The following is a 13,880-nucleotide window of genomic DNA, read 5'->3' on the forward strand; positions in this document are numbered from 1 at the left end:
GACGGCTCATGGTTGCATCGATGGAGTGGTGCGCGACGGAGCTTCCGTAGTGGCGATGCAGGCGACTGCGACGGAGCCCGCGGCCGGCAGAGCCGCAGAGCAACGCTCGTTCGGCGGAACTCGCGCGGCGGCCGGCGGCTCGCGTGGGTGCTCGCGGTCGCATCGGTGGTTGCCGTGCCCCACGGAGCTCCTATGGCGGCTCGCGTTGGCGCTCATGGTTGCATCGGTGGAGTTGCGCGCAATCGACGAAACGAAACTACGTGCTCGCGTGGGCACTCGCGGTCATGTCATGTCCCATCTGAAGTCCAGAGGATGAAGAAGCCATGGATGAAACGAACAAGCCTCTCAACGGTTTCCAACGTTTCGGAAAGAGTGCTCAAACGTTTCATGTGGTTTTGGAAAGAGTGCTCAAACGTTTCGTGGGGGCGAAAGGTTTACTTAGGCCTTGTTTAGTTCGCAAAAATTTTCAAGATTCTCTGTCACATCGAATCTTTAATCGAATGCATGAAGCTTTAAATATAGACGAAAATAAAAACTAATTGCACAGTTTATCTGTAATTTGTGAGATGGATCTTTTGAACCTAGTTACTCCATAATTGGACAATGTTTGTCAAATAAAAACGAAAGTGCTACAGTAGCCAAAAACCCAAAATTTTGCCAACTAAACAAGGCCTTATCTCTCCTCCCCATTTTACGGAAAAAAGCTTATTTCTACTAATATGACGTCCTATTTAATATGTATAATATCTCTCATAAAATTCTATTGAAACTGTCTCTAATTAATCATCCGATTTGATTACTCGGCAGCCATCAACAAATCGACTCGGTCAGTGGCGAAGCTAGAAATTTTATGGAGCCTGGACTAGACAAAACATCGTACTAATAGTAAGGTCACCACAACGTAGAAATCATATGGTTTTTAACTAAGTAAAGATAATGTGACATTATGATCAAAAGAGAAAGATGACGACGACTATTTTTGTTTTTTAGTATTTGTTAGTGTATAAACAAAGCTATATAATTATATAATACACAAGCAAAATTAGACAACAAAATAGTTTTAAATTTTAAACAAAAATAATCACTAAGTCCTAGGCGGAGACTGCTCCTTACCTCATCTTTAAACTTCCTCATCAATGTATGTTGCTTTTCTTTTTGAGTTTTATTTAGAAACATCTTGATGAGATGTTGCTTTTCTTTTTGAGTTTTATTTAGAAACATCTTTTCTTTTGAGCAGAGTCTATACATAGCTTTCTTTTTGTTTGAAGGAAGTGGTGTTTGCAGCAGCCAGGAGAGGAGCCCGGCCACTGGCCCAGGGTGGCCGGGCCTTGGCTACGCCCATGGACTCGGTACGCCTTATTTGTTTGAGCTTAGCAGCCGAATCTGCAAGCCACTCAAGCCAAATCTGCGAGCCATTCAACTGTGTTTTTCTCTAACAATATTCTAAAATCTAATTAACAATAGCTTTTTCTTTTCTCAAAACTACTTATTCACATCTGGTGATTGCGAAGCAGAGACAGCAATTATTCGCTTATTACCGACATGTCACCGCACCCCTGCAGTAGTAAAGTTTATTCAACCAGACCCAGGCGTCAGGCGTGAACGTAATCGATGATAAAAAAGCAGAGTACACTTCAACGTGAAATCCTGAGCATCTACACAAGGCGGCCTGCCATTGCTGTTCTGTTCCTCTCCTAGCTGGCGCTGCTGACGAGCGCGTCCTTGTAGGACCCGGGCGGCGGCGTCATCGCCCCTGCCGCAGGGCCAGGCCTAGTCCGTCCGCCGCCGCCGCCGCCGCCGTGGCCATGCTCCAGGATGAGGGGCACCTTGCCCTCCCTCTCCAGTGCCAGCCGCTCCTGCGCGCCGCCGCGCAGCTTCTCCAGTCCCCTCCCGCCCATCTGCTGCGTCTTGAACACCTTCAGCAGGTTCAGCACGCCGCCGGCCAGGAACAAGAGGCTCCCGAACACGCAGAACCACACCCAGCTCCTCCCCTGCATGCACGCCGAACATCGGCCCAGAGCAGAGTTCTCTACTGTTAATTTAGGAGTAGAATTAAATTATCAAATTTGACAGTTCAATTATTCCTGAATGAATCATTACCAGTAGCACGAAGGCGGAGTGGCGGCTGCGGCGGTCGTGCCGGTTGACGACGCCGGCGACGAGGAAGAGGGTGCTCCCCAGCAGCAGCGGGATCTGCACGCTCTTCTGCAGGAGCTGGACGTGCCCGCTCGCTCGCTCGTAGACCTGGCAGATGTTGTGCACGGACCCCAGGCACCACAGCGCCGGCCCGGCTATGAGCAGGTTCAGGCCGTGCACTGCTAGACTGTGCCGGTACCCTCTCTCCATCTGTGTATTGCATCTTATGATTCCAAATAAGCAAACCATACAATCTGCTTCATCACGTAAATTTTTTGTTTTTTGAATGGATTTGGTACAGACGACAGACTGCGCTGACCTGAATCTCAAAGAAGATGACAGCGACGAGCATGAGCAGTGTGCCGACGATCTGCACGGCGGGGACGGCGAGCTCGACGAGCGCGAGCTGCGCGTCGAGGCCAGCCACCGTCCCGAGCCGGTAATCGACGCCGGCGACGTGCGCCAGGAGGTCGTGCGCGTTGACGGCCAGCACGCCGGCGAGCCCGATCGCGGTCACCACGAGCCCCGGCCTGCCGGACCACCCGCGCCCCCACGGCGGGAGCTGCGCCAGGAACCCGGCGACCAGGAGCACCGCCGCCAAGATGTACACCCCGGCGTTGATGTACTCCCACCGGTTGCGCGACGCCGTGCCGGACCCCGCGCCGGCGCCCAGGCTGTATGTGCGGCACTCGCGCGCCGTCGCCAGCTTCACCATGGCTAGCCTCACTGAAATGGAGTGCAGGTGAGTCTCGGGGACGGACGGCGAGGGATAGAAGAAAGGAGAACGAAGGCGCTGGGTGGTCACTGGTCAGGGAACCGTAAGCAAGCGCTGGGTCGAGGTGGCGGGCATGGCGGATACGTGGCAGCATGCATGCAGCGCCAGGTGAAGAGACACGAATGACTTTTTGATTCCTCGTGCTCGTGTTGCTGAATAGAATATCACGTGAATTCTTCTATGGACTTCGAGAAAGGTGAACAGCAGGATGACACGACGAGCGTACGTGATGACTGATGAGGCCACCTCCGCTTGGCCGCTGGGCGCTGGCTGCAGCTGCTTTTCATTGCCCAACTGGCCAACTTTAATTCTGCAACTTCCAAATAGAAGTTTTCAGTTAGGATTTGTTTAGTTTTTTTAAAAAATTAATATTCTTTATATGTATAAAATGTTAAATAATAATTAATTATATAATTTATCTGTAATTTACTAGACGAATCTTTTAAGTCTAATTAATTTATAGTAGATAATAATTACCAAATATAAACCAAAGTGTTATATTAGTTAAACTCAAAAATTTTCACGAAGTAAACAAGGCCTTAGTTTACAAATTTTTTTAGATTTAGCTATTGTAGCATTTTTGTTTTATTTGATAATTAGTGTCCAATCATAGATTAATTAGGCTCAAAAGATTCGTCTTGTAAATTACATATAAAATATACAATTAGTTTTTTTATCTATATTTAATATTTTATGCATGTGTTCAAAGATTTAATGTGATGAGACGAAAAGAATTTTTTTAGACTAAACAGGCCTTAAGTTTTGAACCTCACCACGAAAGGAAACCCTCACGGAAAGAATGAAAGTCTCGTTTCTAGAGAAATTAAATAATTTTATTTCAAGCTTAATAAGGACAGTTCTAATATTAGAGATTACATATAATTTCTATGTTTATTATTTATATAGACATTATATAAAAATATGGTCAGAAAGATTTTTTAATTACATGTCTTATCTTCGTAATCTGGCCTTGTTTAGTTTCTTTCAAAATCTAAGAAAATTTTAAAATTCTCTGTCACATCAAATCTTGCGCACATGCATGGAACATTAAATATAAATAAAAATAAAAATTAATTATACAGTTTGCCTGTAAATCGTGAGACGAATTTTTTAAGCCTAGTTAGTCCATGGTTGGACAATAATTGTCAAATACAAACGAAAATACGAAAGTATCCCAAAAAATTTTCACCCACTCAACTATAAAAGGCCTCTACCTATCACATTTTTCATGTTTTGATTATTGTATAAACACAATTTTCTTATCTAAAAAACTTTTTCCTTCTCTTTCTTTTTTAATGACACATTATCTTTTCTTAGTTGACACCCTAATTAATAAACGTAGAAACCATATAGTTTCTTTGCTTTGGAAGTGCCCTGATATATATATAAAATTTACTACTACTTAAAATATGTAATACATAAATATATTTTGATAATAAACAAATTAGGAGATGTAAATTAATATATCGATACTATTTTTTTATAAATATGGTCATATTAGGATTACTAGATTTCTCAAGAAGCAAGGTTTTATATATTCTTTTTATGATAAAGGAAATATTTTTTTATTTAAAAGATCAATAAAATTGTTCTTAAAAATTACAGTTTGACGCTAGTATAACTTTAGTGGTTTTTGATCTAAGAGATGACAATCGTCAAGAGTAACAAGTCTTGAAGTGTCAACTCAAGAAAACCCAACCAAAAACATGGTAGCAGTTAAGGCTGACACTCAAATCTTACTTCATGGCTTACGTGGATCTCAAAATGCTTTCTATAAATACCGGTAACAATGAGGTGCAAGAGCAACTCCATATGACCCTTATTAACTTAACTAAGATATAGCTTCTCGTGCATCCATGTGCTCTTGCTTCAATTCTCTCAGGTTGAATACAATGAAACTCAACCCCCCTCTCCCCACCCCTAATATAATAGCACGACCAACAGTACAATGAATGTCTCCACGCACATAGCCTACATTCGTTCAATAGTGTACTAAGTCTTCATAATTATCCTTTACACTGTTAGATGATATGAATATCTGTTAGTCTAGGTTCATTGTAACTAGACTCATGCATGCGTGTATCGTAGATGGGAGATGATCCTTGATTGTAGGACTCTTCCTTTATTATTGCTGTAACCAAACTTATGTACAAGCCACCGTCGAGGGGCTTTTCCTCATGCCTATATAACACGCAACCGTGGACCTAAGAAGGTACCACGTTCCACCTATTCTAACATGGTAATCAGAGCATCTATCCTAGTGGAAAGATATGGCGCTCGCATCCTCCTCCACTGCCGCCGCCCTTGCCGCGTTTTCTCCCCTCGGCATCTTCCCGGTCACGGAGAAGCTGACCAGGAATAATCATCCTATGTGGAAGCTCCAAGTCCTCTCCAGCCTTCATGGTGCTGAGATGGAAAAGTTCATCGACCCGGCGGAGAAGCCGCCGGAGAAGTTCATTCCCCCCAAGCCCAAGGCGGACGATGAGAAGCCGGCGGCCGATGCAGCACCCATCCTGAACCCTAAGTTCAAGAAGTGGGTGGCCCAAGATCAGCAAGTCCTCTCCTACCTCCTTGGATCCCTCTCTCGCGAGATCGGATCTCAGATCACTGCGGCGGAGGCATGGACTGCAATCCAGGCGCTTCATGCATCACAATCAAGAGCCCAAATCATAAGTACAAGGATGGCTCTTACTACTGCGTCCAAGGGCGCATCCTCCATCAGCGAATTCTTCACGAAGATGAAGGTCCTCGGAGACGAGATGGCATCTACCAATCGTAAGCTCGAAGATGAGAAACTCATCTCCTACATCTTACCGGGCTAGATCGGGAGTATGATCTAGCAGTGATGGCTGTGGCGACGCGGGTTGAGCCGATCACCGTGAATGAGCTCTATGCGCAGCTTGTCTCCTTTGAGAAGCGCATGGAGGCAAGGGGCAGAGGACAACAGTCCTCTATGAACATAGCCTCCAAGGAAGGCTGTGGTGGTGGCAACTACAACAACAACGTGCGTGGCGGCGGGCATGGAGGCCGCCATGGTGGCCACAGTTAGAAAGGAGGACATAGCGGCAGGCGATTTGAACATATCCTTTTGGGTCAACAAGGTGTGTCAGTACTTGCATGCTCAAACTACTACTCACTAGGGCGCCGTCAAGTGGATCCTGAGGTATGTTAGTGGAACAAGGACCCATGGGCTTAAGATTAGGAGATCATAGTCCATGATGATAAGTGCGTTTTTAGATATTGATTAGGCCGGTTGCCTTGATGATAGGCGGTCTACAGGAGGTTTCACTGTGTTTCTTGGTAGCAATCTTGTGTCTTGGATCGCCAGGAAACAGGCAATGGTGTCAAGGTCTAGCGCGGAAGCTGAGTACAAAGCTTTGGCAAATGCTACAATAGAGATGATGTGGGTTCAAAAACTTCTAACCGAACTCAAGGTAACACATCCAATGGCTGCTAGGTTGTGGTGTGATAATTTGGGGGCAAAGTACTTGTCAGCCAATCCTGTGTTCCATGCTAGAACAAAACATATAGAGATAGATTTCCATTTCATCAGAGAACGAGTGGCAGAGAAAATTCTAGACATCCGGTTCATCAACTCCGGTGATCAGTTGGCAGATGGGTTCATAAGGCCATCACCGCTGTGAAGCTTCAACTGTTTAGGACCAATCTCAACCTTGTAAGTGGCTGAGATTGTGGAGGAGTGTTAGATGATATGAATATCTATTAGTCTAGGTTCATTGTAACTAGACTCATGTATGCGTATATTGTAGATAGGAGGTGATCCTTGATTGTAAGACTTCCTTTATTATTGTTGTAACCATACTTATGTACAAGCCACCGCCAAGGGGCTTTTCCTCGTGCCTATATAACACGCAACCGTGGATATGAGAAGGTACCACGTTTCATCTATTCTCACATACACCATATGCCAATCATCATTAGTTCTTAGGGCCAAGACACTTGTGACCATTCTCATTGAGACTAACTCAAATGCAATCATCGCTGCAAACACATATGTTAGTCACAATATTTATATTCATCAATCACGAAAACCCCCAAAATTCACTATATTGGGGCCTAAATGTGTTCGAACTCAATATTTTTGGAGATTAATGACAACACAAGTCTAAAAAATAATTAAAAAATTTAAAATTTTTAATCTATTTATTTGAGTTTATCTATCGAATCTACTAGTTATTGAGCAACCATGATTTTTCTGCCAAACAAACAAAAGATAATCTAATCACAAGCATGGAAAGCAGAGCAGCCTTCCTGCAGGCGGCTAGGGGCCAAGGCGCCTAGCAGTTGGCTTGATGGCCAATCCTCCGATGCCATGGTCGCCAGCTCGCCACCCTCGCCAAATCGGCCGATTCAACAAAGTGTCAAACAAAGTGTCGTTTGGGCAAAAAAAAAAAGAAAAAACAAAGTGTCGTTGGCTCGCTGCGTCGGGGAAAGGGAACGGTGGGCTACGGAGTCGCGGTTATGGACAGGAATATCTAATGAAAGCTTGTAAGCTATGGCAGCCCAAAATCATAGCCCAAAAAGCCAAGGCCCATGTAACTGTTCGCTGAGTTGACTCGTGCTTGACTGCTCATCTTCTTTCTCACGCCTAGCGCTCATTGTGAACTTGCATCTATCGGCCATGGCTACGGGCTTGCATCAGGGAGCAATTCGGGGTGGGGATCCGTGGCAATGTCAAGGTATGGCGAGCGTCCTGATGGAAAGGATATGAGTGAACGATCAAACATGCTCGGTAACTTAATCACTTGTTTCACTTATGATTTACAAGGAAGCCCCTGAAACAAGCGTTAGTGACAAAAGGTATATTAGAATTCCACTTAGACAAGCTTTCTGCCTAATGTCATTTTACGCTACTAAGCATCCCAACCGTTTACCGAATAGGCTTTGCATTCATGTATTTGCATAAAAGTCTAAAAACACCTATCCAACAGTTTGACAATTAGGTTTTGCAATTTTGTTAACTTGGCAAATAGACGGGAATGACTCACATATATGCCAAGCCCCTCCGCGCTTGGCATCGCGTCCCTCGCGTGAAATCCGTCACCCCGGCGCGTGGTTGCGCGACTACTCCCTCTTCTCGCCGTCAATTTTTTTTACCAAGTGATTAATGCCAAATCATTGGAGATTGTCTCTTTTCATGTTTGCCATATTTATTTAGAATTTGATAAACTCCCTCATTTACCAAACAAACTATGCAAAACAGTTGGGATGCTAGCAGTGTGCCCTACGTGATTTAGCATTTTGTTTTGCCGCAATAGCGTCCATAGCAGTGATAGCCTGGTATAGCTAAAATATCCTAGAGGCAGGCTCTTCGAGCTACGGTAGCCCACTATTTTAAACACTGATCTTATATTTCTTATGCTAGGGCTAGTTTGCCTACAAATAATCATATATTTCAAACAAGTGCCAAAACAATCAACTCATAGAAGTAGGCCTTGTTTAGTTCACCTCAAAAATCAAAAAGTTTTAAGATTCTCCATCACATCGAATCTTGCGGCACATGCATGAAGTATTAAATATAGATGAAAACAAAAACTAATTACACAGTTTGTCTGTAAATCACGAGACGAATCTTTTGATCTTAGTTAGTCTATGATTGGATAATATTTGCCACAAACAAACGAAAGTGTTACAGTAGCGAAATCCAAAAAGTTTTCGTATCTAAACATGACCGTAGTAAAAAATTAGAGCCTTGAGCAACATACTCCCACGGTTCCAAAATAAACTATAATTGTAGAAATTTAAGTGCCAAAACCATATTTCAACAGTACTTTTTAGTGAACCAACGATGTTTTACTCTCACAGTATTTTAGCATAAGCATCGGTATAAATTAAATTTCAGTGAAACGAACAGGTTGGATTTTGTTTGAGGCAGCCATGTTCTTTTTTTTAAATAAATTTCAAGCACTACTTCGATTTGTGCCATGATTACAAGTAAGAAAAAAAAACTTGCGAGATGTCAGTTCTAGGGGTAGCAGCGTCATTTTACTACCAGCCTTGGTTTGCTCCCCCCATCCTAGAATGACAGTTTATTTCAAATGGAGTATTTTTATTTCTCTTATACATGGTACATCATCTCAAAATGCACTATCAGCAGAGGCTGACTTAAGTATTTCACTCACAATCTACCTCACAAAGGCAACAGGTGGGAGTTTCGCAAGCGCCGCCCACATGAGTGACATTCGGAAGCCTGAAATATTTATCATGGCATGATCCCCAACATTTAGTATCATCACATTTTCCCTGGCTGGCTATGAAGTTTCTGCCACAATATGGTGTAGCACTTGCAGCAGCCGGGTACTCTGCGACGCCTCGAACCTCTGCCCCCGCTACATAAATAGGGCAATAGCAATATAGTTTAGTCTGTAAGCAAAAGTGAGTACAAATTGTAATAATGTACTGAAGCAAGAAACGAACTTGAGCACAATGTGAGGAGGAGAATGTAATAAAGAGCAAAAGATGCCGCTCTGGTTGCCATAATGTTGTTTGCTATCTTCAGCTCTACTGTGATTTTGGTTTGCAAATGAGCTTTGTTTTGGGGGTATAAATAGGATCTAGCTAGTTGGTGAATTTTAAAGTAATGGTTGTATATTTAAGCAATTACTAATGCATGCCATCTATTATGCTTTACAATTAAGAGTTTCTTATATCTGTAGTCTTGTAATAGCAGATTTATCAAGGAAAAGTATATATAATTAATTCATGTCTTATCTCAAGAAATTAGCTAAGGTGATGCATAACCTCATGATGTTAAATTGGTAGTAGTAGTAGTACTCACTCTGCCCACAGATAATAAACAACAGCTAGTTAAGTACCCACTATTATTAAGAGTTTCTTAAAATCTGTGCTGCTAGTTAAAAGTTCCTTAAAACGTGTATTACTCATTAGTACAAAAACTATTACTACTGACGGTATAATCTGATCTTTATTCATGTTAATTTTTTTATCATCACTAAATTGATTTTTTATGAGCGGTCTAGGAAACAAATTCTAAACACTCGATGCAAAAAATGCAGAAAGAAAAGTTGAACTTTTCCATTGAACTTGAAAATAGCCCACTAGCACAGTACAAGGGCTATTTTGAGTGGAGGCTTAGCATTAGTTCATCATTAGAGCCTTGGATTTTTTGTTACTCTTGGTGGTTAACGCCACCAAGATGGCTCAGTGATTGAAGGATCATTGAGGGCATTGTTGGTGATTGGTGGGTGCCTCTAGTCTCGGTTGATTTGTAAGGGGCTCTAATGCTTGTATGTGTATGAGATCACGAAGAGCAACTCTGGTGGGCTTAAGGCTAGTTCTCTTTGTTGAGTTGATTCTTGCGACACCCGAGTTGAGGGTCAAGCTTATTGAGAGTGAAAGGATCTAAACAACGCCTAGAGGGGGGCTGGTGAATAGGCGTCTCTAAAAATTTCTACATAAAACTCAAGATCACTTATCAGCAACTATCGGAAGTACAGACAGTTTGGGTCAGAACTTCCGACGTGTTAGAAGTTCCGACGCAAACTGTCGGCAGTTCCGACACCTATGGGAAATGAACTACAAGTGCTCAAATGAACTTTGTGAGATCCACAACTTACAACACCACTTAGTAGTGGTTAGATGAGGATGTTGAAAGCCTTCCTTGACACTAAGAGCTCTCTAAATCGTAGATCAAAATCAAACCCTAAGAGTGAGGATGAGAGAGAGAGAGAGACAAGAAAACACAAGTTATAACAAATTGAATCACAATAACAACAACCACGCGAGACACAAGGATTTATCTTGAGATTTGCCAACCCCACAAAGGAGCTCCTACGTCCTCGTTGTAGAGGTGAACACTTAGGTCGGAGTCTCTTTCAACTCCTTGCCTCTCTCTCTAAGCAACCACAAAGGTCACAAGAGATTTCCACTATCAACAAAGGGTAATACAAACTTTTCCAAGGATCTTCCACAAGATGGAAGCTCTTGGACGACGCCTAGCCAACTAGGGTTCCAAAAACCCAAGAGTAATAGACACAAAACCCGCTGGCTTGACGAAGAAATCAATTGCTCAAGAGTCTCAAGTGTTCCTCTCGCTGAATCCACTCTTCAATCACTCTAATCCTTAAGGGAATCAAAGTTGGGAGCAAAGGGGAGAGGAGAGGGGAGCCTTGAATGCTTGGGAGCTATTTTGGCTAAAGATTGGTCACAATAAATGACTAGGTAATAGTTAGAAAGAGGGAGAGAGCTATTTAAACTTAGGGGAAAGTTGACTGCTCAAATCTACGTCAGATGTCTTGACGCAAATCTCAGGACTTCCGACATTCAATGAAAACACAGTTCAAGTGAAAGTCGGAGTCTGCGCGAAATGCCTACGTCGGATCTCTCGACATACATCGGGACTTCTGATGCATCAGCACTGCTAACACGTGCCAGAACTGCTAGCTTGAATGCAAGGGCAAAGCAGGCCAGGGGCTTGATGTGAGAACTTCCGATATTTGTCAGGACTTCCGGCTCGTGCACGCGCAAGACCCAGCATCGGGAGTTCCGACTGACGTCATGACTTCCAACGACCACTGTCCCCGCACAACACGTGAGGAGTTCCGACTCACGTCGGGACTTCCGACACCAGAAGTCACAGAATTTAATTCTACAAGCCCATAAAGTTCTAGAGTGTCTTTATTTTTGATTTAGTTAAAAAACTTGAGCACTCTATCTTCCCCAAACCAACAACCTTTGTATCCCTCTTAATAGTACGATATACCTAAACCCAAAGTGAAAAAGAATAAACTTTGAAGCTCCACTTTGAGTCTGACACCTTTATCAACTCCACAAATTGGGGAATAACATTTCATCTTTTGTCAAATCTTTGAATGTTTCATAGGACTAATAGCTGTAATAAATCTCATTTAAAATATATTAGTCCCTAATTTGGGTGTCATTAATACACCAAAACCCACATAGGAGGAAAATGCACTTTCAATCTCCCCCTTTTTGGTAATTGATGACAACCAACTTAGGCTTTGATAAGAATAAGATAGTTTAAAACTTTTGGACTGCAAAATTTACAGTGAACTCCCCCTTGATGTATGCATGAATTTGAATTTCAGTAGTGATTATAATCACAAAGATGACATACATCAAAGCAAGCTCCCCTTAAATTTTGTAGTCCGTGGGGTGCAACAAGTGTGGAACAAGTATATATACGTGAAAGAAAATGCATTATGACATGATATATCCACACAACATTGAGAAGAGAATATGATGGCCAAAAACTCAAGATAGAACTTAAAGCAACTGTTAATCCTAAATTTTGGCGAGTTAGAAAACTGCTCGTGGGCCTGCTTCGTAGAAGGAGGGACAACCGGATGAGTGGATCGACTAAATAAGAGGTGTGATGAAAATAGTCGATCAGAAGGGTGTCGGATCAAGGCAAGACGAAGAAGACGTGTCAGGTTCAATCGTAAAAGGAAAGTTAGAGTCTGAATTGCCTTTTTGGGATAATCGTGTTAAGACATGAGACTAGGTCTCTGGACTATAAATATTAGAAACCCGATCCTTGTAAGGAGAGACAATCATAATACAAACTCTTTTTGGCTTTGGCCACCAAACTTAGGAGTAGGAGTAATAGTAGATCTCGATGAGACCTTCAACAAATCGAGTTGTATCGGTTGATTTCGACCTTTGGTTTTCTTGTAAATATTGTCATGGTTGATGTAGTTTGTCATGGTTGCATCATTCGAACTCATGTCAAACTCGATTGTGAACTAGTTATCGATTTGAATTGTATTTGTAAGGCTGCATTGTTTCAATCTATTATGAATATCGATTCAAGTTAGTTATCGGCTCTATTGAATTAGAAATTTAATAGATTCATTAAATTATCAATATTGTTCAAAGATTAATGTTTTATTTATTGCAACAATATTCTGCCCAATCAAGATTCGAGGTTAGTTTGAGATTCAAATCTAAAATGCTTATTATAAATCCCTAAGTAAACAATGATTACAAAGTAAAATTAAGATAACTAACATGTTGAGCTTGGTTGTTACATGTTATTCATTCGGGATATGTATTTTGTTATGATTAATTTGGCAACAATAATCAAATCTATTTATAACGAAGTAGATAGATCCTGTTCGTGCTTTATGGACCCTGTATCGGCTAAATAGTCAATCCAACTAAGCTTAAACGAATAGCGCGCATGCATGAACCTGTTTGTACATTAAATAAGCTAGTAATCTATGTTGAATTTATTGAAGCCCGTTGGCCTTTAGACTAGGTGAATATAGAGCCAATGCAATTATGAAAGTAATTTATTAAGACCGTAGGCCTTTAGACTAGTTTTAATAAGTTATCATTTATTTAATGGATAAAAGGATAATGCACGCAAACTATCTCTTACTCACATGTAGCGTATTGGCTAATTAGCCGATCTGGTTATCTTTACCCATAAGATGTGATTGTTCGATGAGAATTTAAATATTTGATAATAATTATCATTTTGCATTATCATCAGGAGTTGACTTTCTAGTTAATTTCCTTCATTCAATGGCTTTTTAAGGCCATACATCTCAAAACTGTCTGGCAACAACTGGTATGTTCCATAATTTGACTTTGGTACTTCTACCTTGTTAATTTCAAGTCAAATTGACTGGCACGCCTTTTGAAATCAAATCATCAAGCTCATGCGTTTATGGCTTAGGAGGTCTAAGACTTTGACTCCTGCACTCCCTCTAAGAGCCCCCGGGATTGTTGGTGTGAGAGATCAATTTTTGCACCAACAACAACACATGGCCATCCAAAATAAACAATCACCAGTCACATGTAGAGACAAACATAAACTAATAAGATAGATAGATAATCATCACTTGTCCTACAATCATCCATCACACATAATATATAGTTGTCCATTACAAAGTGCCACCACACGACATAGTTAATATAAGCTAAAAGGTTTTAAGGTCTCGAAGAACATCTAGCATTACAT

General features: G+C 41.9%; 1 protein-coding gene and 1 long non-coding RNA gene across 2 annotated transcripts; both read right to left on the bottom strand.

Annotated features, from left to right (window-relative positions):
• Positions 1,516 to 2,995, bottom strand: LOC8059049. Its single transcript, XM_002453587.2, has 3 exons — positions 2,456 to 2,995; positions 2,101 to 2,346; positions 1,516 to 1,991 (listed from the first exon to the last, which is right to left on the bottom strand). Exons 1-3 carry the CDS (start codon positions 2,849 to 2,851, stop codon positions 1,695 to 1,697), a joined length of 939 nt encoding a protein of 312 aa, XP_002453632.1. The 5' UTR covers positions 2,852 to 2,995; the 3' UTR covers positions 1,516 to 1,694.
• LOC110434424 lies at positions 8,961 to 9,445 on the bottom strand. The gene is made up of 2 exons (XR_002451921.1): positions 9,350 to 9,445; positions 8,961 to 9,261 (listed from the first exon to the last, which is right to left on the bottom strand). It is a non-coding gene; the product is annotated as an uncharacterized LOC110434424 (long non-coding RNA).

Source organism: Sorghum bicolor, chromosome 4, assembly GCF_000003195.3.
Source record: "Sorghum bicolor cultivar BTx623 chromosome 4, Sorghum_bicolor_NCBIv3, whole genome shotgun sequence".
NCBI classification, from domain to species: domain Eukaryota; kingdom Viridiplantae; phylum Streptophyta; class Magnoliopsida; order Poales; family Poaceae; genus Sorghum; species Sorghum bicolor.

Coding starts and splice junctions, on each gene's coding strand:
- LOC8059049 (XM_002453587.2), bottom strand. CDS start 2,851: ATGGTGAAGCTGGCGACGGCGCGCGAGTGCCGCACATACAGCCTGGGC. Junction 2,347..2,455: donor TCATCTTCTTTGAGATTCAG/GTCAGCGCAGTC, acceptor TGCAATACACAG/ATGGAGAGAGGGTACCGGCA. Junction 1,992..2,100: donor ACTCCGCCTTCGTGCTACTG/GTAATGATTCAT, acceptor GCGTGCATGCAG/GGGAGGAGCTGGGTGTGGTT.